The following is a 26,307-nucleotide window of genomic DNA, read 5'->3' as shown; positions in this document are numbered from 1 at the left end:
GATTAACAAAACCAAAAACCAGGACTAAGAAATCATATACCAAAGGGGGAGTTATTTTCCAGTGCATTTGTTTTATTTTCGTTTTCCCCATAGTCACCTGAGCATTAAGGAAATTCAAGCTGATTAAGCACTGAACTGTTGCTTAATTCCTCTCTGGCTGTTACGGTCATGAACTCTGCATCAAGAGCATTTTATGAACTCCAAAGGACAAAGGGAAAATGCAGGCATTTCCTACTCTGCACTTGTCAGTTACAGCAATCCTGTGCATTCCCAGTTCCCAATGAACTTTCCTCACACGGGAAGGGCAGTGCCCACAGACATGCACACAACAAACAACTCAGGCCATAGGGTGGCAAATTGGTCCCTGGCCTCTAAATGTAGAGGTGGAGGAAGTCATTAAGCACTGCAAGGTAAACTGACAGTCATGTCTAGACTTGGATTTAGAGGTTAGCTAGGGTTCAGAACTCCAGTCAGGATAAAGCAACTGAATTTTGGAATGTTAAGCTGGTGGAACTACATACTAGCCTTTCTCCTTAAGGATTTTCTTCCCTTGTTTCCTATCCTGACTTAATAAACACAGTTCCAGTAGTTAACCCTGGTGCTCTTCCCAAGTGTTCCTTTGTACTGGATGGCACACAGTTAAAGAAAAGGCAGGTTCTCTTTTGAATGTATATGCCCAACCTAAAAACCTAAAGGGTTTTAACACTGGCATTTTTATCTTTCCTTCACTGTTGCAGGGGTAGGTTAAACACTCCTCCGTTTTACCTGAAATCCATCTTCTCTTTGCAGGGAGACAGAAACCCATGTGGGTTTGGCATGGAGGCAGCTCTTTAGCTGTGTAATTGCACCACTTTGGGCAGTAGCAAAGTAGGTAAGAAGTAACACAGACAAAGCTTTTGCTATTGCAATGGCTTCAGACACATTAAAAACCCTTTTAAATAATCAGATTAATAGGAAATTACTTCATCTCCAGCCTTGCCAGCAAGGTCTTCAGCAATCCTAGTACAAGTCCCTAACCATGCTGCTGAGTAGTCACTGGATCACAATGTTTTGCCAGCAGAGAAAGAATGTGAACACTACTTCAAGTAATAAAGGCACTTGTAGAAATCCAATTAGAAGATTATGGGAAGAAAATAGTTCAGCAGCTGGACAAAAAAAAAAAAAAGAGGGGGGGAATGGTAGCTGTGCTAGTAATAACTCTGGGGTGTTCAGTCAAATGGAAAGGGATCCAAGTACAGCAGGTACTTCTGGCTGTGATCAGGGATGGGAGTCAGGCTGTGCCCAAGGAAAAGTTTCCAGCTCCAGAATCAGGAGTACAAACAAGTCTGACAGGCTCAGTTTTGTTGGTTACATACAGTTCCCCTCTGAGCTATCAGGGGTATTAACCTGGGCCAAAACCATGTCTCAAACGTCTACTTAAAATGAGAAAAACAACCAAGGGTCTATACAGAGGCCTTTTATAGGGAAGATGTCAATCCAAGTGCACGATACATTTTCAAACATTGGTGGAAAGATGATTAAAACTTGATTTTTGTTCAAGTGCCACTAGTGCCCAGCAACTTTTGAGCAACTGGTCTTAAAATTTGTTCACAGTGACTGCTAATTAGCCCCCACATTTCCCTTCAGACAGAGTTTCTGTGGCACATGACTTCAGCAGGAGCATGAGTCCATCCCCACAGGTGCCCCACTTGCCTGTTGTCCTTCTGCACCAGAATTTTATCTCCATCTTCAATCAGGTTCTTCTGCTCTGTCACACCATAGCTTTCCCTGCAGATCTGTACAAAACCAGGAAATTAATGTTACCAGAAGTATTTTCTAGGGCATGTGCCTATAAGAAAGACAGAGTCCTCTTAGACAGCTGAGGACTGGCATGTAAAGGGTGGGACAGAGAAAATGGTATGTGCAGAAACTCTGTTCTCCCCTCCAAGTACACTGTGTGCTTCACCACCCACCATCACCTACATTTGCTGTTAGACTGCTATTAAGTCGAAAAGTGAACTTAGAAAGGAATAAAAATTATTTTAGGTAAATTTCCTGGGGAAAAAAACCCAGGAGATTGGTAACTAAACACTGTTTTTAACTAAGCTCATGAGTTCTGGCAATAAAAAGACTCCCTTTTTTAACAGAAACTCAGTGGGTTAATTCATCCTCTCTCACCGGAAGAATAAATGACAGACATTTTCCTGCTTCTGCCAGCCAAGGATGGCAGCAGTACAAACGCACACTGTGTACACTAATTGGTTACCTGAAAAGAATGCAAAAGGGTCATAGACAAGAGGCCCTTATGTGTGAAAAAGAATTTGGAGAAGAGTTTCTTTTGTTACTTTAAAGGTATTCTTTTTTTACACAGCCTGCATTACCATCACAATGGCCTCATTGTCTCATCCCAAGTTACAGCTCCCGAGCCACAGGAGACTCAGTCAGATGCAGGTCTGACTCACTCCAGAGGTAAATTTGATCTAAGGGAGTTTATGTGCTCTCATTCATACAAAAAGGAAACGGGCACCACCTCTCCTTGCTCAGCACGGTTCTTCACAGTGTGGAGCAGTTTTATGGTGCCTTGTTTTTACCCCAGGGCAGGCCTTGGACAGAGAGTCAAAAAATGATCCAGATCAAGATGAACCCATCACTCACAACCTGTTAGAGCATCAGGTCTTTGAACAGTGACAACAAGGCTGTTTTGAAAACCATTCAGCTTAATCTACTTACTAGCTCAGTTTTTAGGACCACATACATACAAAAGAAGAAGGGAGTTGACAGCAAAGAACATTTTAACATCAACATGGGCTATGTGCTATAGGCATGTAGGAATCAGCCAGAATACACATGAAAATATAGATAGGCTTCAACTGTAGCACAGTAATCAGAGAGCTGATATGTCAAATGTGTCTTACTGTAAAATTCAAACAGAATGTCTCCTCCACATCTTCCCCAGGGTAATCTAAAAGTTGCTGGAGACTCCTAAACAACAAGTAGGGAAAGAAATGAAGAAAAGAATAATCAGAGATTTTAAAAGCCATACCTCTAACAGGGAAAACAAATTCAGCAGAAGTAAACAGCATCATACATCTGGCTAGTAAGAGTGCAAGAGAGAGAATCTGAGTCATCTGGAGGAGTAAGAAAGAAATACTCCCCAATTAAAGAGATGCTTTGTTAGAAGCAGGACAGATGCCAGTCCACCGAAACTATCAATACAGTCTATGACTACCTAGTTCATGGATCTACCTAGTTTAATGATCCTGGCTTTGGAACAGAATCACATTCCTAGTTCTAAAGTTGTAATTCTATGTCATCACCACACAAAGGTCTGAGGGAATAGAGGAAGAGACAGAGATGGACTGTATCTGTATGCTCATCATATAGAAAATATTCTGCTACCCCCCAAAATCCTGCTGCTGTCTTCCTGGCATTTTACCTCATTATTGATAAATACAGCTGTCACTTTGTGTAGATGAATCAGATGGCAACTCAGAAACAGAAATAAGACAGCTGCCAGACAGTGGAATCTTAACTTCTGAGTGTCAGGGGGGAACCAGTATCCCTATGCACTTAGGTAGAAAAGATTCAATATATCACTTAGAAAAATAATTCTTTCACTCCACTCAACTTCTTCCTGTCATGGGAGCAGGCAGAGCTGCTCTGGCTCATGGATGGGATGATTCACAGCCCTACACACAATTCCCTGCTTGCTAGTCTGAGCCTAGCTTGAGGGGAAAGGCTGAGGCTGGGATCTGGATCACACACACAGCCACAGGGCAGGGCCAGGCTTCCACTCCTGCTCTCCAAAGGGGGTGTGGGAGGTGTCCTTTGGCTGTGTTGGTACCCACTTTCTGGGGTCAGGAGGGTGGGAGCCTAAGCAGACTGATCCAATAGCCTGTGGGAGAGAAGTCATACACAAAATCCACCACCAGCTCATATGTTTTCACAGTCACCCAAATTGATCAGTTACTCAAAAGGATCAGGAGGTGTTTTATTCATCAGCTTTTATCTAGTTTGGCACTTCCTGTTCTTAGCTGGATGGTCTACTTTCCAGAAAAGCTGCAAATTTTGATTTTCATACCTTCCTTCTGTAGGGGACAGCTCCTTCAAATCCTCTAGGCAGGGCTTCACGTTCAAGAGTTTTTTGTACAGAGCCAAGGGAAAGTGAAGGTCTACCACTGTGAAATTGTAGATTGCAAGACCACATATGATGCCAATCAAGTGAAACCAGTTGTGTTCTACAAAACACTGCAAAACCACACAGAGAAATCCTGATGAGACAGACTGTCACTGGTGCAATGCACAGTACCCTTTCCTACATGCACTAAAAAGCCAGACCCTGCTTTTCCAACTGGGACAGAGTCAGAGAGCTGCCATCAGGTGCCACTTTGGTTGTAAATTTGTTGGTGGTGTGTGGCACAGAAATGGAAGCTTCAAAAACCATGCTCTATTATTTTGTAAGCCATGATCACTGTAGAAACAGCAGCTTTCCACCTTACCTGCCTTTTAATTCCTTTTTAAACACCTCTGTGTTTAGACACTAACAGTGCTTCAGTGTTTACTGTCTATGTACTGCAAGAAAATGTGTTAACAATCCTCTCCCTGTTACCCACCCTATTTTCTATTAAAAGCTTTTGCATCAGCACAGTTCCAGCCAGGCAGACACAGCAGCAGAGGTGCTAGCACAGGCCTCCTTCTCCTCACACACTGACTCTCACTGCTGTGTCAGTCACAGACTGGCTGCCCACGTTCATTAAATGTTCCCAACACACGACTCATTTTCAGTGCTTACACTGTCATCACTCCTGGTGACAAAAGATTGTTTTATAGCACTGGCATTAGGAGTGAATGCTCTGTAATACTGTTCACAAGTTACTGAAGGTACTAGGCCATTTCCTTCCCTGTAATCCCTCCAGCAGGACAGCCACACCTCAAGAGAAGGCTAGCCATGTAATTTCCCACCTTGCTACCTATGGAGGTGAGAAAAAGGACATAAACCATCATCTCCAGCCATCTGACAGGTACAGATCTTGCACTGCATACTCTTCCAAAGCCAACAACCTTCCACTACAAGCCATGTTCCTTGCTGCTTAAGAGCCTCCTCATATAAAGCATTAACAACTTTAGATCCTGAAGGTGATAGTGATGCATGGCTAAGTGGATTGGCTGCAATTATGTGAACAGCAAGGGAGGCACAGAACTCTAATGCCATTACCACCTAAACCTCTCATGACCACCACACTCATGATAATAAGAGCTCTATTACCTGTCACCTGACTCTTAATACAAGTTTTATTAAAGGTAAGAAAAAAGAGAGAGAGCCAACTCTTTAACAGGCACAACCATCACCATTTCTACTAAGGTTAATGGACCTATTTACACTAACTGAAAAGAGAGTTCACATTGTATCATGAGCAGGAAATGAGAGGAAGAACATTTCTTTCCTGTAGTTTGCCACTAACTTCCTTGTCATTTAAATGCAGCATATTATTCCAACCTTCATGTACGGAGGGCAAGGGCTTACCGTGTCTGAAAACCACAGCAGGTTTGACTCTGGGTAGTAGGTGAACATGCCATAGATGGGGTTGAGCAGTTCTTTCAACAACAGGAGGAAAAATTCCTTTGTCACTCCTCCAGCATCAACAGCTTCCTCACCATCAAAGATGACCTGCAGAAAAAGCAGGCCAGTGACAGGGATGCAGAGCTGAGAGATGCAGGGGATGCAGAGCTGAGTGAATGAGACCTCTCTCTAACTGAGAGCCAGGCAAAGCAATATGACCAACATGCCCAAACCCATGGCAACCCACGAGCTCATTTCAGTGCTCTGCCTGCAGGGACAGAAAGGGAACAGAGGTGGCAAATCAGGTATTTTGAGAACGTTTAAATCCTCATGCAAACCACAAATAACCACCTGTCATCCCAACAATCAAAGCAGCAGCATGACAGCAGCTACTGAAGATTGTGGCAATCTCTCAGAGATTAAACACATCCTATTGTCAACAGCCTGCTCCTGCAGAAGGGCAAAACAGAGATTGCATAACATCACAAAATGCTTCCTCCCCTGGCCCTTGTACACTCAACACACCAGGAGAAGAGAGCAAACCCTGTGCCTGCCTTCTTGTAAACTATCCACTGCCAAAGAACTCCAGGGGTCAGAAAAAAGACTCAATCCTTGCACTGACTAGACCAAATGTTCCTGTGTGCAACACCTATGGAGAAGTTACTGCACACTGGTGAAGAGGTAATGGGAATGGCTGAAAGGCTGCAGAAATGTTTGCTAAATAAGAGGGTGCTAAAGATACGGGGGAGACTTACTTTGAGAGGTTTTTTCAAGTCAATGTCTGAATGGATGCTCAACTCCCTTAAAGCATCACCAACTAAGTTACTCCTGCGAACATGAAGTACCAGAAAAGGGCTTCTGGCCAGCAGAGGCTCCAGGGTGAGAAGCATGAAGACATTCTGCAAATTTGCACCATTTATTGCAACCTGTAAATAAAAGAGAAGTGAAAAACGGCCTATGCCTAAGCCTTTTTTTCTCCCTATGAAAGGAAAACAGTTAACAACTACATGCCTGGTGTTCCTTTCTGCCTTTTTGGTTTCTCCAGGGCTGAAGAATCCCATGCCCCCTCTGTACTGTGTGTGTGCCTGTATGCCCTGCTTACACAGGTCCCAGTGCCCAACGCTGTGCCAGTCTCAGGAGGCACCTGTGTGAGCAGTGCCTGGTGCAGGGACATTCCATTGGCACAGAGGCCAGCTGCTCTTGTCACAGCCTGGCTGTGAGCTGGCTTGGCTGCCACCTACAGGGTGCAGGAGCTGGGCACTCACTGTCAGCACACTCCTGGAGGGCCCTGGGATGTGCCCCTCACTGCCCCTGGGTGAGTGGGCTGCTGGCAACAGCTGCTGCCACAAACAGCATCAGCAGCTGGTCTACAACACTCACCTCATTGTTAGAGGGAACAACCACTCCTGCAGCAGGCAGAAATTTCAAAACAAGTGTCCACTTACCTGAACGTCTGTCTACTTATCCAGTCTTACAGCTCCTCTCCTTACTCCTCATCCTTGGATTATCATAAATACCATATCATAACTACTCCTTCCCTGTACAGTTTAAATTTTCATCACATTCACATCTGGCAGCCCTGATGTTGCCAGACAAACATTTTGAAGGGAAAGACACCAAGCACTGCCTCTGCAGTATCCAGGGCAAAGAGGTTCTCCAGCTACACTGCTCTCCTGTATCATGGAAACAATAAACTGTTGCACACACCAGCTCCCAGTTAACACCCTTTCCATGCAGGCACCATTGCAAAAAAGCAGAGAAAAAGAAATGTGTCAGAAAAATTGGGAGAGAGAATGATTACCTGCATCTGTAATTCTGCATCTGTCTGTAACATCTTGGTCTTAGCTTGAGCATCAAAGATGAAAGGGTAAGAGCAGAGAGTCACAGCATCCTGCAAGAAAGACAGGCAAGACCTGTTCCTATCCACAGGTTCCAGAGCACTTCTTTAAATAAGAACAATTTAATAATTTAAATAAGAACAATCTTTAAACAATTTTCTTACCTGCATGATGGACGGCCTTACTTTCTGTGAAAGAAAAAGAGAAGTATGAAAATCTTTTTACTCTTTCAATTTTGTGTCTCGTGGATTTTTTTGAATGGACTAGTCCAAAGGTGACCCAAAGTACATTTTCCTCTTTGGGACCAACAACCCATTTTTCTTTCTCTTAAAGAAAAGCATGGGAACTTCCTTCTCAAGAAAATGTACAAGTCTAATTGAAAACATGAACATCAAACGTTACTAAGAGAACTGACTGGCATAGAATCCTGTGTTGGTCTGCCATGGGTGAAACTTGCTCTTATGAAGAACAACAAATGCATAAACCATATGAAACAATAGGAGAGATCATAAGGCCACTACCTGGTGATACAAGAACACCCCTGCAATGCAAGTTACTCATCATTAGGCATATTGGCACATTTTTAACTATCCCTTACAAAAATTTAAGTCAGTACTTTATTGTTCTGCTCACTAAAGGTAAGCACACAGCAGCACTGTTTAAATGATGGAAAGTAGAAGATGGGGGCACAGCACACACAACACTTACAAAGCCCATGAAAACACACACAAAAGTTATCACTACAGTCAGGTTTTACTCTTGCAGCACCCCTCAGCAGATGCTTTTTGGTGGTTTCTTTACACTTGAGATTTCTTTCCTTGCTATGATTAAATAATCTCACTGGGTTCCCACACAGCATATTCCAGCCCTCAGTTTAGTTATCTCCTTTCTTACAGATGGGAAAGTGAGACATAAAAGAGGTGAAGGGTCTTACCCAAGATCACCCAGCAGGTTACTGGAAGAGCCAGGAACAGAACCCACATCTCTTGAGGCTTGGTTCAGTCCCCTAGCCAGAACGCCACACTGCCTCCTCTTACAGAGCAACATTTTAACATCACTGGCTACATTATTCACAATACCTGCCTAAACAGCAGAAGTAAAGGGCAAAAATTATAATTTTAGAATACAGGACTTGGCTCCTGAGGTCTTGATTACATTAAAAGGATCCAGTGACTGAATTAATCACCTCGTGCAAAGACTGAATGGAATTCACATGAACAATTACAGAGTCTGTTGCAAGCTTTGGTTAAATATTGCTAGCTCCAACTCTTTTGACAGCCTTTTTATTTTTAGGTCAATTTTGTAAAGCACTCAGATCTGAGATATTTAACATATAGAAGCTCCTATACTGAATACATTATGTTCTGATTAAGGATATTGGAAATACAGATCCACAGCCAGAGACACAAACATGGACAGCTATTTCATGACTATACATAAAACCTCTTACCATTCCAGCCTGGTGCAAAAACCACATGAGATAATCCTCCTGAATGTCCACCAAGCTGGAAATCTCAGGGATATAAAACTTATCATATTCCACGTGTTTAACCTTCTGATTCACCTAGTGAAGAGAACAGATGGAAATATTTGACATATTTTAACATATTTTTCAGGTTTGCTTTCATAAATTCAATTATGCAACAAAAAGACCCAGAATGTTCTACCAACAATACACAATCTCTTATATTTTGGCACAAACCAAGAAGAATCAAATAGAACCTCTTTATAACTTACTTTAGTTCCCCCTCCTCCTCACCCAACCACCCTGCAACAACACAGTGACAGCAGAGACCATCAAGGGACAGGTGTTTGTGACACCATTCTCTAGGGTAACTTTATTTCTAGTCTTTGAGACAGGATTAAACAATCTTCAAGAACCTTGGACTCGGGAAAGCCAGTAACATCTCGCCCACGCTGTGACTGGACAGACAGCTCACGACTGCCCAAGGCAGACGGGACTGAATCATCTTGAGCCAACACATACCCAGGCTCTCCTCTCACCTTGTGGAGTTTCTCCAGAAGCCTGAGAGCAGCTGTAATGTAGCTGCTGAACAGGACTGGGATCAGCAGCGTCTTCCTTCCACTGAGGAGGTAAACCACTGCACCTTTGTAGAGGTCCACAAGCCTGAGGAAGTATCGTGGGCACACCTGAGACCACCAGTTATCTGGAAAGCAGAGGACATCAACATAAACCTCAAAGGCCAGAGTATCCCCTAAATAAGGGGTTACACAAGAAAAAAAGGGGAATACACCTGAAGACTCTTTCAAAAAACCTCCCTATTCCTGCCCTAGCTGTAAGCAACAGGAAATTGAGGCAGAGTCATTGAAACACCAGAAACTGAAAAGCTTCTCCCTTTCCACTCCTACTCAGCCACACCAGTTAGTAGCCAGCCCAAACCCTGATCAGGGTGAGAGCCTGAATTGGAAGTTTTTCAGTCTTTAATTCAAGACACTGTTTCAAGTACCTGGCATTCAGGATACTGTGATCTTGTGGGCAAACATCTGTCTCAGAGGAGTGACAAGCAAAGAGCTGCCTGGGCAATTCTCTGCAGCACCACAGACTTTTCTAGCAGGGTCAGACCGTGTCTCCTGGCACATCCGCACTGAAGGATTAACTCCCCCTCTTTAGAGAGGCTGATTTCTTTTTTGCCAAGGACAGGTAACCCTTACTTTCCCCTGAAGGGACACTGACTATTAGCTTCTTTCCTAGAGCCAATCACCTGCAAAGTAAAAGCTGGAGCCTAGGATTCTTTTGGAAGTCTGAATGTACTACATAGCATTTTACATCATAATATCAGGTTTAGTACAAGACAGCCTTAAGAAACAGAGTAAGATAACAAGAACACCAGTAGCTTAACAAATGTGATTAACATCACTAAGCAGCATATGTTCTGTCCAGTTTAAAATAAGCTCAGAGGAAAATATATTAGAAATTAAAAAAATTAGAAGTGGGAGAAGAGTTTAAGTGTTCAGCTTAGTAAAAGACTAAGGTTTGTCTGCATCTTGTAGAGGAAAAAATGATTTAATATTACATTTAGTATTCTTTTTTTACCTTACACAGAAAGATATTTTGAAGTGATCAATAGCTGATCAAATTTAAGATAATAGGATAATTTAATCTTCATGATATATAAAAATCTATGTTTCTGCAGAGAAATGCAAATTTATCTGGAACTGAGTTTCTGAATGTGGGTAAAGTAGATATGGTAAATTAGATTAACCTCCCTAGTAAGTGTTCTTTGTAATTATATTTTACTTCTAAATTAAAACAATTTTTAAATGACCCTTACCAAGCACTTTGCTGGGGTTGGTGTCCAGGCGCAAAATAGCCATTGCTAGAGGAAGGGTCAGAGAGATGTAATACTTGGAGTCTTGGAATGGTGGGAATTCTGGGAGAATCAGATAGATTCTCATTGCCTCAACATCTGGTGGAGAGCTGGACAGCTGAGGAATCAAAAAACTTTCAAAGCTCTTCAGTATCTAGAGAGAAAACAAAACAAAAAAGACAGCTTATCCTGGGGGATAGAGCACCTACAATGTAGATGATGTTTAAGGGTTGATGAAATGGTAAAAGCCTGTTTTCAAAGTCAAACCCAGAGTGAAAAAACCTAAAGCTATAAATGTTATAGCTAAAAGGGGCAAGGGGAACATACATGTTTTCATCCCACAGCTCTGCACTTGTGAAAGAAATTCTCTGAGTTAGACCAAGTTATACAACCATAAAGTACTCAACTCCTGACAGACACACAATAACTACAAATAAAACATACACAGAGTTTATTTCAGCAGACATTCAAGTACAAATGCCATGAGATAAAACTTGTTTTTAAATAAAAGACATTTCTGAGGAGGTCAAAATCAGCTCAGGTCAAAGGAGAAGTATCATTAAGTGTCTGGATTTCAGATTTGCAATACAACCTTGGCCCAACAATGCTGCTGGTACTTGCAGCCCTCATTTTCCCCTCTGAATATCCAAATCTCAGAAGTGCAATACCTGCTCTAGGAGAATAGAGTGCTGGGAGTTCATCAGCTTCTCAAACAGCACTCTCGTGGAGTTCAGGTCAATCCCTGGGATCTTTGGACTGGTTTTAAAATGTTCATCGATTCTTTAAAACAGAAATCACAGACAGGCATAAGGTTAAGGAAGAGACCCCATTACCTGAGTATTGACACGGCCTGAGAGCAAGCAGTAGAGAAATGACCACTAGAGAATTCATAAGACTAGAAACAAAGACTCTCCCTTCCTAATTCCTCTGGGCCTCCGTTAGGGCTGGGATTCTTGCAGAGAAACACTTCATCAAAGTCTTTGGTGTCCCCAGGACTCCTTCACTGACTTAAGAGCACTGTATTAGACACCCTGAAGGGGAAGGTAGCTATTAAAGACAGGATGCATTTGTCAGTTTGATGGTGTAACCACATGAGGAGCTGAACACAGCCTGCTGCTGTAGAATGGTTATTCCGATAAAAGCACAGGCTCCAGGCTGGAATCAGCTCCTCAGAGACACACTGTGGTACAGAGCACACCTGGGGCTGTGCTCTGCAAAGGTAGTGCTGGCTGTGCTCAGGCACACAGCCATGGGAAAGCTGCTCTCCCATCCAATCCTGTAAGGCAAACAGGCCTACACGGCCTCAGGACATGGGAGGGATGCACTGGAGTATTTCTGTCAAGTGGACCTGACATGAGACTTCATGTATAAAGGTACATAGTTAAATACAGCCTCATTTAAGCCTTCAGAATTTAACATTCACTTGGTTGAATATTTTTTTTAGAAGTTAAGTCCTGCACTAGCCAAGACACCACTGAAGTGGAAGAGCAACTGTATTTGGCTCATGAAGCCATAAACTCCACTCATTTCCACATTCAAAGGAGACGTGAGACCATTTAAAGTGACTCAGCAACTTGCATACCTCAACAAGGGTTTTAAACCAACATGACACAACTCTCCTGATGCAATAACATGTCACAACACTAGAGAAGAAACCACTGGACAAGCAGAAAAACACCAGAATAATTAGCAAACTATCTTCAAGTTGCTCTTGGAATGTATTACGCAAAGATTACTCAGAGTAAGTTTTTCTTCACCTAGTTACAGGTCATTTACTCATCACATCACCAGAAAAATTTCTCCTCCTCCTCCTCATCTTATGCTGTTACCTCATCAACATTTACAGACACAGCCAACACAAGCCTTCCCAACCCACAGCCTTTGACTCAGCTACGTGTCTTACAACCTTGTCACAGCCTATTGTGGGTTACACCCCTTTGAAATTCCTCCTTTTGCAAGCAGGGCCACAAAACTTTCCATGTGTGATGTCACCTAAAAGGAAAGGACTTCCTTGTTGCCCCAATGTATTTTCAAGAGCAGCCTGTGTGCAAGTGTACTTTCACATGCACCAGCTAGCTCAGCTGGGTGAGACTATTCAGATACCTGGCATCCCTCATTTCTCTTAATGTCTGATTTCTATCCCTCTCTTTAAAGACACTGGTATCTGCTTCATAAGGAAGAATAACAGTTGTGGCAACTCCAAGATCTCTGTGCCACTTACAGTACACTCACCATGCACTCTCTCAGACCACTTGCCTTCCTTACCCAGCTCTGACCACCCCACCCCTTTAGGGAACATCCTCTGCCCTCATCTCCTGCCTGATCAAAAAATCAAATCCCACTGCAGAAGTGAGTGAAGCAAAGGGATTCCAGTCTGCATCAAGGGAAAGCCATACCTCTGGAAATGTGGCACTTACTTCTTCTCCAAGAAGCTTCCATTCCAGCAGGCAGCTGAGGACAGTATCTGAACAACATTACTGATTGCAGCAGGAAGAGAAAAGAAAACAGATATAGGTTATGAATGGATGCCTCAGTAAATATCTTCATCTCTCTTCCCTTCCTTTTATGGGAAACAATGTCAGGATAACCCCTTCAGAGGCACAGAGGGCAAGACTTCATTCAGGATCATGTAAGGTCCCTCTTTGAAAGGAGGAATTAGTGCCTCCCTTCCACCTATTCTGCCCCTCTCATGGCAGGCACACTGGGGAAAGAACTTATCAGTCTGCTCACAAGTTCTTGTTGCTTCTCATGAATTTTAAGCACACAATGCAGGACAACTTTAAAATCAAGTTCCCACCCACCATCTGCAATGCTGTGGCAGCCTCAAATTCCTCTGGTTTTGCTCAGATGCTCTCACCTGGCAGCCTTGTGACTGGCAACTCCTCCCCTTGGAAACGACCAAGAACCACACTTGAAAAGGTTGCTAAATTTCAAGTGAAAGCATGGCACGGAAGCCAACAAAACTATTTCAATAGAACTTTCAACAAAAGGCTTGTCCAGTGCCACAATACCTACTTGACAGAATTAGAACTGTTCTTTTCTAAAAGCTTTTGCCTCCAGACATCTATAGTTTCATCATTTATTAAACAGGTGTAACGAGTTTCATTTATGGTCCGGAAATCATCAGCAGGCAAGGAATTCTGTGAGAAGATACAGATTTCAGCAAAGACAAGGCCAGTAAAACAATTCCTTCCTATCCATAATCTCTGTTTTAATAAATAACTGATAGCTTCCTTAGTGTGGTCTCTGAAAAGGTTTGGTTAGAAGTTTTTGACATTACTAAGAAGTCCAAAAGGGAAGGTATGAAAAAATTGAGGGGACAAAAGATCCTCAAATATATTTTTAAAAAAGGAAAATAAAAAAATCAAAATATCATTTCCTAGATGCACCAAAGCCCTTATAAATACTGTCATATGTAACTATAGGCTTAGTACAGTTATTTTAGACCTATTTCCATGCCTCAAAAGTTTATCCCAAACACTTCTCGAAAGAAAAAAGAAGACAGAAGCAGAAAAACCAATTCAGCATTCAGCCTTTCATCCAGCACTGATTGACAAAATCCCATTGTATATGGCTGATGGTCCTACACACCAACCATGCAAAAGCCAGTGCTACAAGTGGAAAACAGCCCCCTGCTTCCAATCTGCAAAGACTGGATTCCCCTCCCAGCTGATTAAACTGGAATCAGTGTCTTCCCAATGGCTTTGATGGGCCTCTAAAGAAGGGCAACTTTCAGCCACTGAAATTGGAAATCCCTGTAAAAACTGTCAGAGCTGGTAAGGTTTGTAAGGCAGAATGGAGTCCAAAGAAATACTTCCATTCCAGAAGATTTTAGCAAAAACAAAAGCTGTGTTGTGAATGCTGGGACAGGGGAGAAGACCTGAAAAGATACTTCCATTTGGTTTACCTCGTATTTGGAGCAAAGCACAAAAGTTTGGTCTCCTCCAGAGAAGATATGTTTAACAATGTGGTATTTACAGGCATCTGTTTGAGAAAGACAGAGCTGTGTTAGAGGCTGATGAATGCAAGACCCTATTTATACTTTCTCCCCTCCCATTTGCACTGCCAGTACATCTACAAGGAGCACCGGGGTCCTTTGAAGGCCCTGCTGAAATCAGCTGGAACTCAAGCACTGTAGCACTTTCATAAGAGGTACACAGGAGGGGGAAAGTTGTCATTTTTAAACTGCAATAGGGGCTTTAAAGAGAGAACAAAGTGTTTGGAACAGTATTAGTGAAGTATCAGTACAATTTCATGAAGTCTCAAGATTGCCAGATGCTGAGCTCTGCCATAAAAAGAGAAAGGGAAATAGCACACATTAACAGAGAGAGCAAAAGGTCACCCAGAAATGACCACAGTGCATTGGGGACAATAGGATGGCTTTCTTTCGGCATTTCCAGAAAGTTCACAGAACAATGTTAAGATGTCTTTAGACAGCCATGGGTGAAGTTTTTATGTTCATCTGCCATTTCAAATCGAGCACAGTACATACCAGGTTTCCCTGAGAGTTGCCCATTGTGAGCTGCCCAGTGACCCTTGACAGGAGAGGGACACTTCACATTGCAAGTGTGCCCTGTTCCCAGCTGGCCTCTTGTTCCACAGCCAAATGCATAGATCATTCCTGAAGAAGGCACAAAGGCTAAAGTGTGATGTCTGTAAGAGATGGGCACAGAGTTTGGGTCTTGTTTAACAATAAATTAAAAAGAAAAAAAACCCAAAGACCAAAACCAAACAAAAAAAAAAAAAACCCAAAACCAAACCAAATGCAGCCTAGAACTTACTGTCATTTTTCCTAGGCCAGAAGCTGGTGCCAAGCAGCACCTTTACATGGGCACCAATGCTCAGTTTTTGCCACCTGATGGCACCAGTTTGTGGGACGAAGCCCTTTAGGTAGAAAGGACAAAGAGCAGCCTGTGCAGACACGCAGCTGGTATCAGGCTCACAGGATCAGCTTAGTCACTTGCTAAGCCTGTACATTCTGAAAGGTAACCACACAGCACCAGTGCTGCTAACTCACTTTTCATTAAAGAGCCTGGAAACTTGTGACCAAAGGGGCTTCTGCTCTACAGTCTTGCTGAATTATTAAGTTGGGAAGGTATCTTTTACAGGTTAGAGTGCAGGGTACAACCCCAATTAAAAAACCATCTAGTTTAGAGGGTCTTAAAATTCTCATGGAAAGTAAGATTTAAAATCCTTTAGCTTTGATACATAGAATGCAGAAGCAGGACTATTTTCTCCTATCTGCATGATTCAATACAGCATTAACCTCCACCAAGGAAAAGCTTCTGACTGCACACAGGACTCACCTGCCACAAGCAATCTGGGACACTTCACTGCCCATGAGCTCGAGAACTCTTCGGGGGTTCACCTCATCATTCATGGAGTCGTGGCCCAGCTGCCCGCAGGAACCTGCACCGAAGGTGAACACCCCTCCACTCTGTTAGCAAACCAAACAGCAGAGTCTCCATTTAGGGACCCAGAGCCCAGCAGCATCTCTCTGACTACAGTTTCAGTATGAGCTCAAAGCTTAGGCAGAGACTGATGGCGATTTTCAAAAGATTCAGAAAAGAAACTTGGGTTCTGCTAACGCAGCTTTCAAACAAGCAACCTTGCCACCCATCAGAAACTAACAGAATTATCTTCAGGTTATCTCTGCACTAGAGAAGCTCCTACAGAACTAGGTCTCTACAATGTTATTTTTCCCCATAGGAATCCCAAAGTCAGTTGTTTAATTCATTTTACAGTGGAAAACACCGAGGCTCCAAAACAGGAAGCAACAACCACAAAGTGGGAGAGCCAAGGCAAGAACTGAGTTGCTCCCCTTCAAACCCTAGCCCTGTCCTCTGGCCACTAAATTATACACCACTAGGAAGCAGCAGGTTTGGAACTGAAAACCTCTTGTAAATGTTGTGACTGCTAATGTTAAATTTAAACACTCATTCATTTTAGCTTCCATCTTACTCTAATGAACAGTATTACTCTATTTTCCAACAAAATGCTATTTTCACCCCTTTGGTTATTTTTTTTTCCTCCCAAAGCTATTCTTTTTAAGTTATTCACCCGAGTTTTGCTATTTGCTGCCATGGATTATTAACACCACCACCTGCAAAACCAGCAAAGGACTGTGTTGGGAATGATACTCAGAATAAATAATGAGGCTATACTTTCCATTGAGTTTCTTTTACTGGGGTCAGAAAGAATACAGTAAATTATCTGTGTTTTTCTACCACTACACAGAAAGCTACTGTGAAACCACCAGGCAGGTGAGACAGTGGCCAGGGTTCCCAGGTCAGCACCTTTACCTTTGTCAGGACTGCAGTGTGCTCCTCTCCACAGCTGATGTAAACAACCTTCTGAGAGCGCAGCAGCTTCACGTGACACGGGGACTCTCGGTCTGCAACGAAGCCAAAGGAAATAGAGCAGCTGTTCCACAAACACAAACCTGCATGTCCAAGAAAAGCACTGCCAGTCTGATTTTCAGATGTGGTCCAAGAGCACAAGGGAAACCTTTAACAACTGTGGAGAAAAAGGCCCCACATGGCCTTGAGTACTTCACTGATGCTTTTCCCCTCGAATTCTTAAAAGGCTTGACTGACTCAAACAAAGTAGTCCAGAGCAAGAGTGCACATGTTGATTACCTTGTATAAATTCAACATGCATTTGCTGTTTGGGAGACATGGTGAGTGCAGCCTAGATACACCCACCTTCAGCTTCATGCTCCACTTCACACTCCTCAGGGATGACTGCAAACATTTGTTTCTAAAACCTTATTTAGAGTTTTTCCATATAGAACAACCCTGACACGTGGGAGACACTTGTGCAAGACACGTGGTAAGCTGAATCCCAATGTGTATTTAAATACTCAGCTTTCCTTCTCTTGTCATCCTTTAAGCAGAAGATCCTCCTGCTTGCAAAGGTTAATCACAACCAACCATTAAATGATGCTTTTCTCCTCCACTCTGCCACCCCTAACCATTTAAAGTCTGTCTCCCAGGGATGAATACAGTAAAAATAAAAGCTAAGCACTTCAAGGAGCAGTAAGCATCCCAAAACAACTAGATATTAAGGGGAGCAGCTGCTTATTCCATACCAACAAAAAGTCAGTTTTCTACCTATAGAAGTTACTAATTTCTTAAGATTCTCACCTTAGGATTTGAAAGCTGCTTTTTTACTGGGTAGTGAGAGAAAAACAGTCACACTTCTGTGAGGTTAGAATTGAGAGCATATTTTTGATTTATCTTTTTCTGTATTTTAGCACTCTGATCTTTCTTTTCACAGGAATGACACTTCTCTCTACAGCATAATTGTTAATAATAACAGTGCTGCAGAATACCCATGTTTGCAGACCTTGCTGTTCATGTTTGACAAGTCTAATTCACACTGTCTTATCATGATTCACTTACCATAAATACCACATATTTACTACAATGCCAGGCACTGAGGGGGAAGCAGAATATGATCCCTGGCCAGCACCATCCCACAAGCTGATGCCTATTCTGTTCATTTAAGATTAGCCCCATGTCAGTGTAAGCCTCTCATATGTAAACTGCAGCTTTGTTTCAATTAGAAACATTTATCTGCCAGTTTACATGGAAAGGACACTGCTGCTCTTCTATTAGATCAGCCCTACTTTACAGACAGTACAAGGTATCTAGGTGCATGCTAGGTATCACATCTACACTCAGAAACCTGCCTAGATACTCAAATCTGCTCAGAAATTATGCAGAAACCAATAAGGAGGCTGTTTTGAAGCTCCAAAGAAAACCTTCCATTCACTTGTTTTATTCCAAAAAGTTAAGAGTGTGTGAACAACAAGCAGAAGAGATCTGGGCTTTTCAGATTAGAAAACTACCATTGGTCCTATGTGTCTGGTAAACTGTGCAACAAATAAACTAGACAACATTTTACAGTACTGAGATATTCAGTGCTGCCATCATTTTGAAGCATATAGCTGCTCACCAGTCAAAACCATGTTGGGAAATGAGGAGATGGGTTCAGCCTGCTGTTCTGCAAGGAAAGCCTTTGCTCCAACCAACTTCAAACAAACAAAATATGGGCAAAATATTTTTGAGAAGAGGGAGGAAGAATATGAGCACTTTCTTTGATATCTGCATGTTGACAGTCACACTTGAAAGACCTCCCTTTTTAACCCTCCTCACTTAAATGAACACCCACAAGGGGAAAAAACATGTTTCTGTTTCTACTAGGTATGAAAAGCCTGAAGAGACAGAGACTTTCTCTGCCATCTCATCCCAGGAGGAGCTGCTGAGTGCTACAGACCCACTCAGTAAAAACACACTGCCAATGCAACAGGAGACACCAGGCAAAGGAGTCTGTCCTTCTCTCACCTAGGAGCAGAATTTTCATACCTCGTTCATCACTTAGTCCCAGCTGTCCTGAGCTGTTCTTCCCCCAGCCAAACACAGCTCCTGAGAGAGAAAGGGCAAAACTGTGGGCTCCACCTGCAGCAACCTGAGCCAAAGGGATCCCATCTAGAGACTTGACTCGCTGTGGACTGGCTTGGGAGGGACATTCTTTGCCCAAGCCCAGCTGACCATAGCTGTTCTGCCCCCATGTGAAGAACTGGCCATCTGAAACAAGGAAAGAAAGAGAAAGTTAGCCAACAGAAAAGCAAGTTTGCCAAAATTAAAAATAAACAGTTCTGGAGGCTTTGCTCCCACCCAAGCCGCATGATGAAAAGAAAAAAAGCAAAATCAAGAGAGACATTCTCTGCTAAAAAAAAAAAAAGAGCATGGCCTGAAGCCACCAGGCAAATGAACACACAAGCAACTAAGTGCAAAACACAAAATACAACTGCTGTAACAAACAGTGCAATAAAAACAGTCCTCATTTCACATAAAACAGTAACAGCCAAGGAAAATTTCAACACAAAGGAATTAATTACACACATTTTTCTAAATCAAGATGGAAAGCTTTCAAGCATTCCTGCCATCATTCACCAGTGAGACAGTGGGTGGTCTGTGTGTAATGTTTTCTTTCTTCATAGTATTGGCAAAGCTCTTCCTCAATATTCATGGTACCTGATCCATTTTATAGCATCCCATTTGGCCCAAAAGCAGTCAGAATATGAGATGTCCTTGATTTATTATGCAGAAATATGCAGTCTTGGACACTGTGCAAAATAACAGCACAAATTTTGGTAATTAATAACAGATGTTACAGTACCTGCTGCCAGAGCCAGGCAATGCCAATTTCCACAGGAAACCTGCAGTATCGTCTGTTGGTTCAATTTCTTTATCAACCTAAAGATGACAGTATGATTTTAGAGTAAGTGTCCACAAATACAGTATCACCTTAGACAAAAATTACCATTTCCACTCAGATACCTGGTGTTATATACACACAAAATCCATGGGTTTGACACTGAGGAACAGTGCCTTGAAGGTAATACAGATCCATATGTAATAGATGCAAATCTGTGGAGACCTCTAGACACTCAACTAGTAACTCAACTACATTTCCTGCTATAACACTGAATCCAACCATCTGGAAATGGTGAAAATAGCTGGTTCTTGGTGTCTCTTTCACTATTCTTTTTCAGGCACTGACATTTTTCATGCTGTTATGGGCCTAGCAGATCCAGGTGAGTTACAGCACCAAACCCTCTTCAGTGCTTTGTACAGAAAATAGCACGTCAAAGGTTCAAGTTATTCCACAAAAATGTTATTTTTAAAATGGCACTAACGCATTGCTATGAGAGCCTCTCTCTGTTTTATCAGAACCACATGCAAGTTAAGGACTGTCTTCCCATGGAGCCCTTCAGCTCAAATATTAATCTTTTGTCATTGAAACTCTTCTTTTAAATTCTGTTTTGACAATGACAGCCATCCTAGAGAGACATTCCAAACTTCTGCTTTGCACTGGATCTGCAGCGGCAGACCAAATGAGACTGCATCTGCTGTCAACACAGCATGATAAAACACCTTGAAGTACAAACAGCATTTCTGTTTTTAAATACTCTTCATGCACCTCCTTGTTCTGTGCAGAACACTGTGGCATTTTTTATGGAGGAAGCTAAGCACAGGGCAGAAGGTCTGTTCAGCCCAAACCTCCTGAGGACTTGCAGGGCTCAGGGAGCAGCAGTGACAAGGAGAAGGAATCACCTTTATCCCAACATGAGAAGGGCCCTATTCCTGCCACACTGAGAGAAAGTGAGCAACCCTGGCGAGGTCTCTGGTGTCGAGATGACCCCGAGGTGTTAGAAAGTCTCTTTTTCCCAGCCCTGAGACCGAAGAAGAAGAAGATGGGATTCCTTGGCTGTCACTCTCAAGGTTGTTTATTTTTTCTTATCTATAACATTCTTTCTCTCACCTGCTGAGGGTCTGTCTGGCAGGTCAGTTGAGGCACACTGACTGCCATCAGGGCGGTGTTATCTTTTTATACTAAAAACTACGTGTACTTTATTTACAATAATTTTCCAATACCTATTACCTATGTTAGGCAGTTCCCCTCTACCCTAAACCAATCCAAAAGTGCCACCATCACAGCAGAAGATGGAGGCTAAGAAGAAACAGGAGGAAGGACAAGACACACCCAAATCCTCCATCTTGCCTCCTGAACTCCCATTCTAAAACCCCAAAATTCTGCCTTTTCACATAGAAATTAACAATCATTCTACTTAAACTGTGACAAATTAACGAACATTCTACTTAAACTCTTGTGGCTTGTACATCTTCATACAAAGTTGGTGATTGTTTCCATGGGTTAAAATCGAAGGCATGGGTGTCTTTGACTCCGTGCCAGGGTCTCGAGTCCTCCAGGGCAGCCAGAGGAAAGTCCTGGGTTCCGCCACAACCCTTGATGACCAACCCTTGCTGAGCAACCCTCCAAGGAGCTTCCCTGAGGAGAGCTGACCCTGCTGAAGGCTTACCTTGGCACTGTCACTGCATCCTCTATGGTGGTGAGCCCCAGCTGCCCATCGCTGCCGGCGCCCCAGGAGAAGAGCTGGCCCTGGTCGCTGAGGGCCACGCTGTGCGACTCCCCACAGGCCACGTGCACGATGTGCTGCCCGGCCAGCGCCCCGATCGGCTCTGCAGAACACAGGGACAACGTGATGCTCACAGCACCCGGCCCAGCCACACGGACACCAGGGCTGCGCAAACCCCCGCGCAAAGCCATTCAGGGGGGCGCCCTGATCCCCAATTTACTTTTTAAACAGGAGAAAAAGCATCAGGTTTACTGAAAATGTGTCATTGCTGAACTCTTCTGAAAGCCTGGTTTGAAGGTCACGGAAGGCAGGCAGGTATACATGCCTCAAGCACAATGGCAGCCAGCCTCAGACACACAGGAAAACCTATCAGCTTATTCAGGAACAGATATCCCAGAATTGACACCACTCAGTTTTGATTCAGGGATCACCCAACACTGAGAAGATAGCAGACCTTGTAAAACATATTTGACCTTCCACAGCTCTCATGTCCAATGAAGATAAGTCATCCAGAAAGCTGGATGTCATCCACAACCCATTCACCTCACCTTGATTTATAGCTTGATGGGTATGTGTTACAACACCCTCCATGCTGACCTTGGAACAAGTCTGAACCTATCAACCTATTACTATCACTGTCAAACACTCATTTAAAAAAAGTACCATATAAAGAAGCAAAATGAGAGGAAGGAATAAAAATTTTTAAATAAATCATCACTCAAGTCCTCTGGAAGACAACCCACAATTGACTTTTCATCATTACAGCACGTTAGGCAACTGAAGCAGGTTTAAGAACTACTCTAAAAACATCTTTAACCAAATCTTACTCATTACACAATTTTTACAAAGGGGCACGAAAAAACATCTTGTTTTTCAATAAAACCACACAACTGATGGCAAAGTTCCCTGCATGCCAGAAAGAAGCAAAGTTGCTTTCCTTTTTTTTCCCTGAACAAATACAAGTCTTCCAAGTGGACGAAGAAATATTTCACCCTGTAAGCTGCAAGGCAGTGATCAGTATTAGTGAAATCCCACTTGCCTGGGACATGAGAGGAAAGGGTCATTACATGTCATTCCATAAAAATGATACCCCACATTACAGGCATCCAGAAATCATTAACACACTTAGCACCAAAACCTGCTTACCAATTAATCTACATGTCTTAAATGACTGTAGAAAAAGGTACCCCTAAGAGGGCTTGCCTACTGTGTTCGGGAATGAGAAAATGAGGAGAAAAATCCCTAATGGATATTTTTGAAGAAAAAGGTGACAACTATTTAACTATATATTCTAGCTGAGGAAATGGCTTCATTTCACTCAAAATACTTCATGGCAACAGAGGGGCAGTTTACAAGTAACAAGCACACAAACATCTTAGGAGGGCTTGAGACCTGCTACCCAGTAACACCCTGCAGCTCTTTGCAGCAGCACTCATTTCACCCAGTCCCACTGCCAGGTTTGAGGGTGGTAACTCAGTTTAGACACACAGCTTCCCACTTGGGCCCACAAGCACCCAACTATAGCACTGCTTTGGCAGTCTGGTTCATGTTCATTTACATATACATAAATATATATATATATAAACGAGGGAACCTATTTTTATCTGAGAGCTCTAAACAACCAGCAGCTGTAAGGGCTGATCAAGGTCAATGACAGCCAGCAGACAAGGTGTCCCAGCAGCACATGTGACTCTGGTCTCTTCCTCTCAGACACCCAGCAAGGCAAACATTACCTGCTGCACTGTGCCCAACACACCACCTGAGTTCACACAGGTGCTTCTGCAACCTCAAGGTCCAGAACTAAAGCTGCTGCTGGAGAGGATCATACCATCAAAAGGAGAGCAGGACAAAGCCATCCACTTCTCCAAGCAAAACCCTTTGATTTATGAACCCCATGATGGTTTTCATGAGAAAATGAGGAGAAAATGAGGAGGACCACTTCACTCCTGCTGGAAGGGTGCGCTGAGACTTGTCTGTTAGCCAGAGCACCTCAGCTCCTAAAAGTGGTCCCAAAGTCACCAGCCAGCCCAAAGCTGCCCCCTGCACACCACCAAACACTCCAGGGAGCATCATGAGTCTGACAAAACAGCAAACATGGACAATATGGGATGCTGGGGCACCCACAGCAGACACTGTTTTGCTGCCTGCAGCCATGTAAAACACTTCCCTGGGAAAGTAGTGTTTGTCACAGTAAGTCTTATTTCCTGCAGGAGCTGACCCTGAATCACTCAAGTACCTTGGGGAGGTGAAAGAAGACTCCAGGGACCAAAGATTAGCATCAGGAGCTGGAGGAGGCAGGATTCTGACCACAGCAGTACAGCAAATAGGGAAAGAGTACCTTGAGGTATGTGGCTGTGGCAAGGACTTCACACACTGGGACACTGAGAGGACACCCAATAGGTCTAGAAATTCCAGGTTCTTTCAGTCCCCTTTGGCTCCATCTGAAGTTTAATTTGGCAACACAAATGTGACCTTGCTCTACGTGCCATCCCAAGAGACAAATAAATACCAGCTCGTTTTGAAAGGCTGCCCTGTGTCACTGAAAGCCTTCAGTGACTGCACTGCTCACCACTGGAACAGAGAACAGTCTCACCTGCATAACCACAGACAAAAAAAACCCATGCCTGCCTTGGAGGTGAAGCTCTTTGCCTTTAGAAAGGTGATGTATGGCCCATCTTACCACAATACATTCCTGAGACCCTGTCAATAGCAGTTTGCCTGAAAAGTCATGAAGAAATGTAAATGCCAAATAGTTTCAAGTTTTATACACTCAGACATGTTTCTTTCCAGAGATGGAAAAAAGCCAGCCTTCTCCTGGGATCACAGGCTGCCCAGGCAGTCCAACAAGGGTCCCAGGTCACTGTCAGTTGCCAAATCACTGAATGTACCATCTCTCAGCTTATATGACATACCAAAAACATCTATCTGACAACTACTTCTTTGCTGACCTCCCATCCCTTCCTCACATCAAAATATTAGGTGTTTTAGTGGTTGGTATACATTTAACTTCCAAAGCACCACAACACCATTATTCACTCCTTAGAGAAGATGTATCACTGCGTTGAGATGAAGAGTACAAAAGGTGAAGTTTATTCTTGGCTTTCTGTCTTGTGTAATTGGTGAATAAAACCAGTCAGGTGGGGCTTAACAGGCAAAATTATCTACAAAGCTAAGCAGAACAAAACCCTGAAAGCAACAGGGAAGGGCTGAAGCAGTTATGCAATACAGTGTTTCAACACCTCATAAAACCGTCAAAAAACAAACAAAAACTCCTAAGTTCCAAGAAGTAGACACTGAAATAATCTTTTCTTCCTGAAGCTGTCAGCTGTCTCAAAACAGCACCAATGCTTAGAAGTCATTTATCAGTTTTTCATATCTGCTGGAGTTCCAGTTTTGGTTTCTCTCTTCTGTCACTTTAACTTGTGGATCTCAACAGAAACAGGTATACCAATGCTTGACTTTTTCTGGTTTTAACCCTGTTAGATCTTTTTATAAAATACACTGGAGTAAAGAATGAGGCAAAAATCTTCAGGACTGCCCATCTGTGAATGGTGACAGGACTGCTCTTGTGTTTTCTTCCTTTGCAAGGACACTCCAGCAAAAGCTGAGGATAAGTGGAGTATGTTTCTACAACTCAACTTTGACAATCAGTGCATTTAGCTTGAAGGTTTGGGAATGGCAGTAAGGCTGCGACAAGAATGAAAACCCCTGACAAGCTCACCATCAGTCCATAGCTTCTCTATTTATAAAACAGGGCCCATGCTTTGCCCCTACATCTCTGGAAAGCTATACAGGATCTTCAGTGCCTGCAACTGCTAGAAGCACAAAGCACTCACTTAGACTGCTCTAATTAGAATGCACAGGCAATGAATGATTAATTAGCTTTTGTACTCCTAGTAATTTTATCAGAGAGTTGGTACACCCTGTCTATGTATAGCTTCCAGCTGCTCACAGGACAGGCTTTTGCTAGAGGATGGGGCAAAATCCTTCAGCCATATGTGTACCAGGATGTACAGGAACAGCACCAGATGGCTTCTGCTGCCTGGAAACTACACAGAAACCACCAGCCCTGAGGTTACACCTTCAGTGGCAAAATCTGCATTTTGGTCAGAAGAAGCTGTGCCTTGGAAGCATTTCAAGTGATTCCAGTCTGCTTGGACATCTGGTCAAAACTCTTCATTGTCTCTCCAGCTTGACAATAAGCAACTCAGAGCATTTACTCTTCTTTGTTGTTGGTGTCTGCAAGGAAAGTGCTCAAAGATTCTCAAAAATATGTCTTACTACCTTGCCCAGATAAGAGATGGTAGTAGAAACACAGGGAACAGAGAAACAGGTAAGCTAAGGTAAGAAGTTCCTCTGGGTTAAATGCTAGCAGCTTGCAAGTCTCAGGGACACTGAGCCAATTTCTTTGCACTGCCATGTTTGTTAATATAGTCCACATCCACAGTGAGGATGCACGAGCATTGTGCAACCCAGATCTAAAAATCAGAAGTGTGAGATACAATATTGCAATGCACAAGGCAGCTGAATATTCAATCAGACACCAAGAGTGACCTAAAGTTCACCTGTATAATCATTCTGTTCTCTGAGTACTGAAAAGCCTTAATTCTTGTAGGAAAGGAGCAGACTTCTCTCCTTTTGAGATGAATTTCA

General features: G+C 43.0%; 1 protein-coding gene across 3 annotated transcripts in view; it reads right to left on the bottom strand.

Moving 5' to 3' along the window:
* Positions 1–26,307, bottom strand: part of HERC3 (HECT and RLD domain containing E3 ubiquitin protein ligase 3) — a 44,037-nt gene that overhangs the window by 3,644 nt on the left and 14,086 nt on the right. For 2 of the 3 annotated variants that reach the window (XM_036382083.2, XM_054514529.1), the window contains 20 exons: positions 21,598–21,757; positions 19,893–19,969; positions 19,076–19,297; positions 17,009–17,100; positions 16,013–16,143; positions 15,199–15,359; positions 14,614–14,690; positions 13,722–13,846; positions 13,124–13,183; positions 11,375–11,486; positions 10,671–10,860; positions 9,382–9,545; positions 8,828–8,941; positions 7,542–7,565; positions 7,341–7,430; positions 6,295–6,465; positions 5,504–5,647; positions 4,061–4,227; positions 2,895–2,961; positions 1,693–1,775 (listed from right to left, as the gene is read on the bottom strand). In XM_036382083.2, coding sequence (XP_036237976.1) covers positions 1,693–1,775; positions 2,895–2,961; positions 4,061–4,227; positions 5,504–5,647; positions 6,295–6,465; positions 7,341–7,430; positions 7,542–7,565; positions 8,828–8,941; positions 9,382–9,545; positions 10,671–10,860; positions 11,375–11,486; positions 13,124–13,183; positions 13,722–13,846; positions 14,614–14,690; positions 15,199–15,359; positions 16,013–16,143; positions 17,009–17,100; positions 19,076–19,297; positions 19,893–19,969; positions 21,598–21,757 — 2,431 coding nt within the window. Of the gene's footprint in view, positions 1–1,692; positions 1,776–2,894; positions 2,962–4,060; positions 4,228–5,503; positions 5,648–6,294; positions 6,466–7,340; positions 7,431–7,541; positions 7,566–8,827; positions 8,942–9,381; positions 9,546–10,670; positions 10,861–11,374; positions 11,487–13,123; positions 13,184–13,721; positions 13,847–14,613; positions 14,691–15,198; positions 15,360–16,012; positions 16,144–17,008; positions 17,101–19,075; positions 19,298–19,892; positions 19,970–21,597; positions 21,758–26,307 lie in introns of those variants that run through there. The other variant, XR_008508300.1, reaches the window with a different exon arrangement.

The sequence above is a fragment of the Molothrus ater genome, chromosome 4, assembly GCF_012460135.2.
Source record: "Molothrus ater isolate BHLD 08-10-18 breed brown headed cowbird chromosome 4, BPBGC_Mater_1.1, whole genome shotgun sequence".
Lineage (NCBI taxonomy): Eukaryota > Metazoa > Chordata > Aves > Passeriformes > Icteridae > Molothrus > Molothrus ater.
The sequence above is the reverse complement of the archived record's forward strand: the minus strand, read 5'-3'. Positions and strand labels throughout refer to the sequence as shown.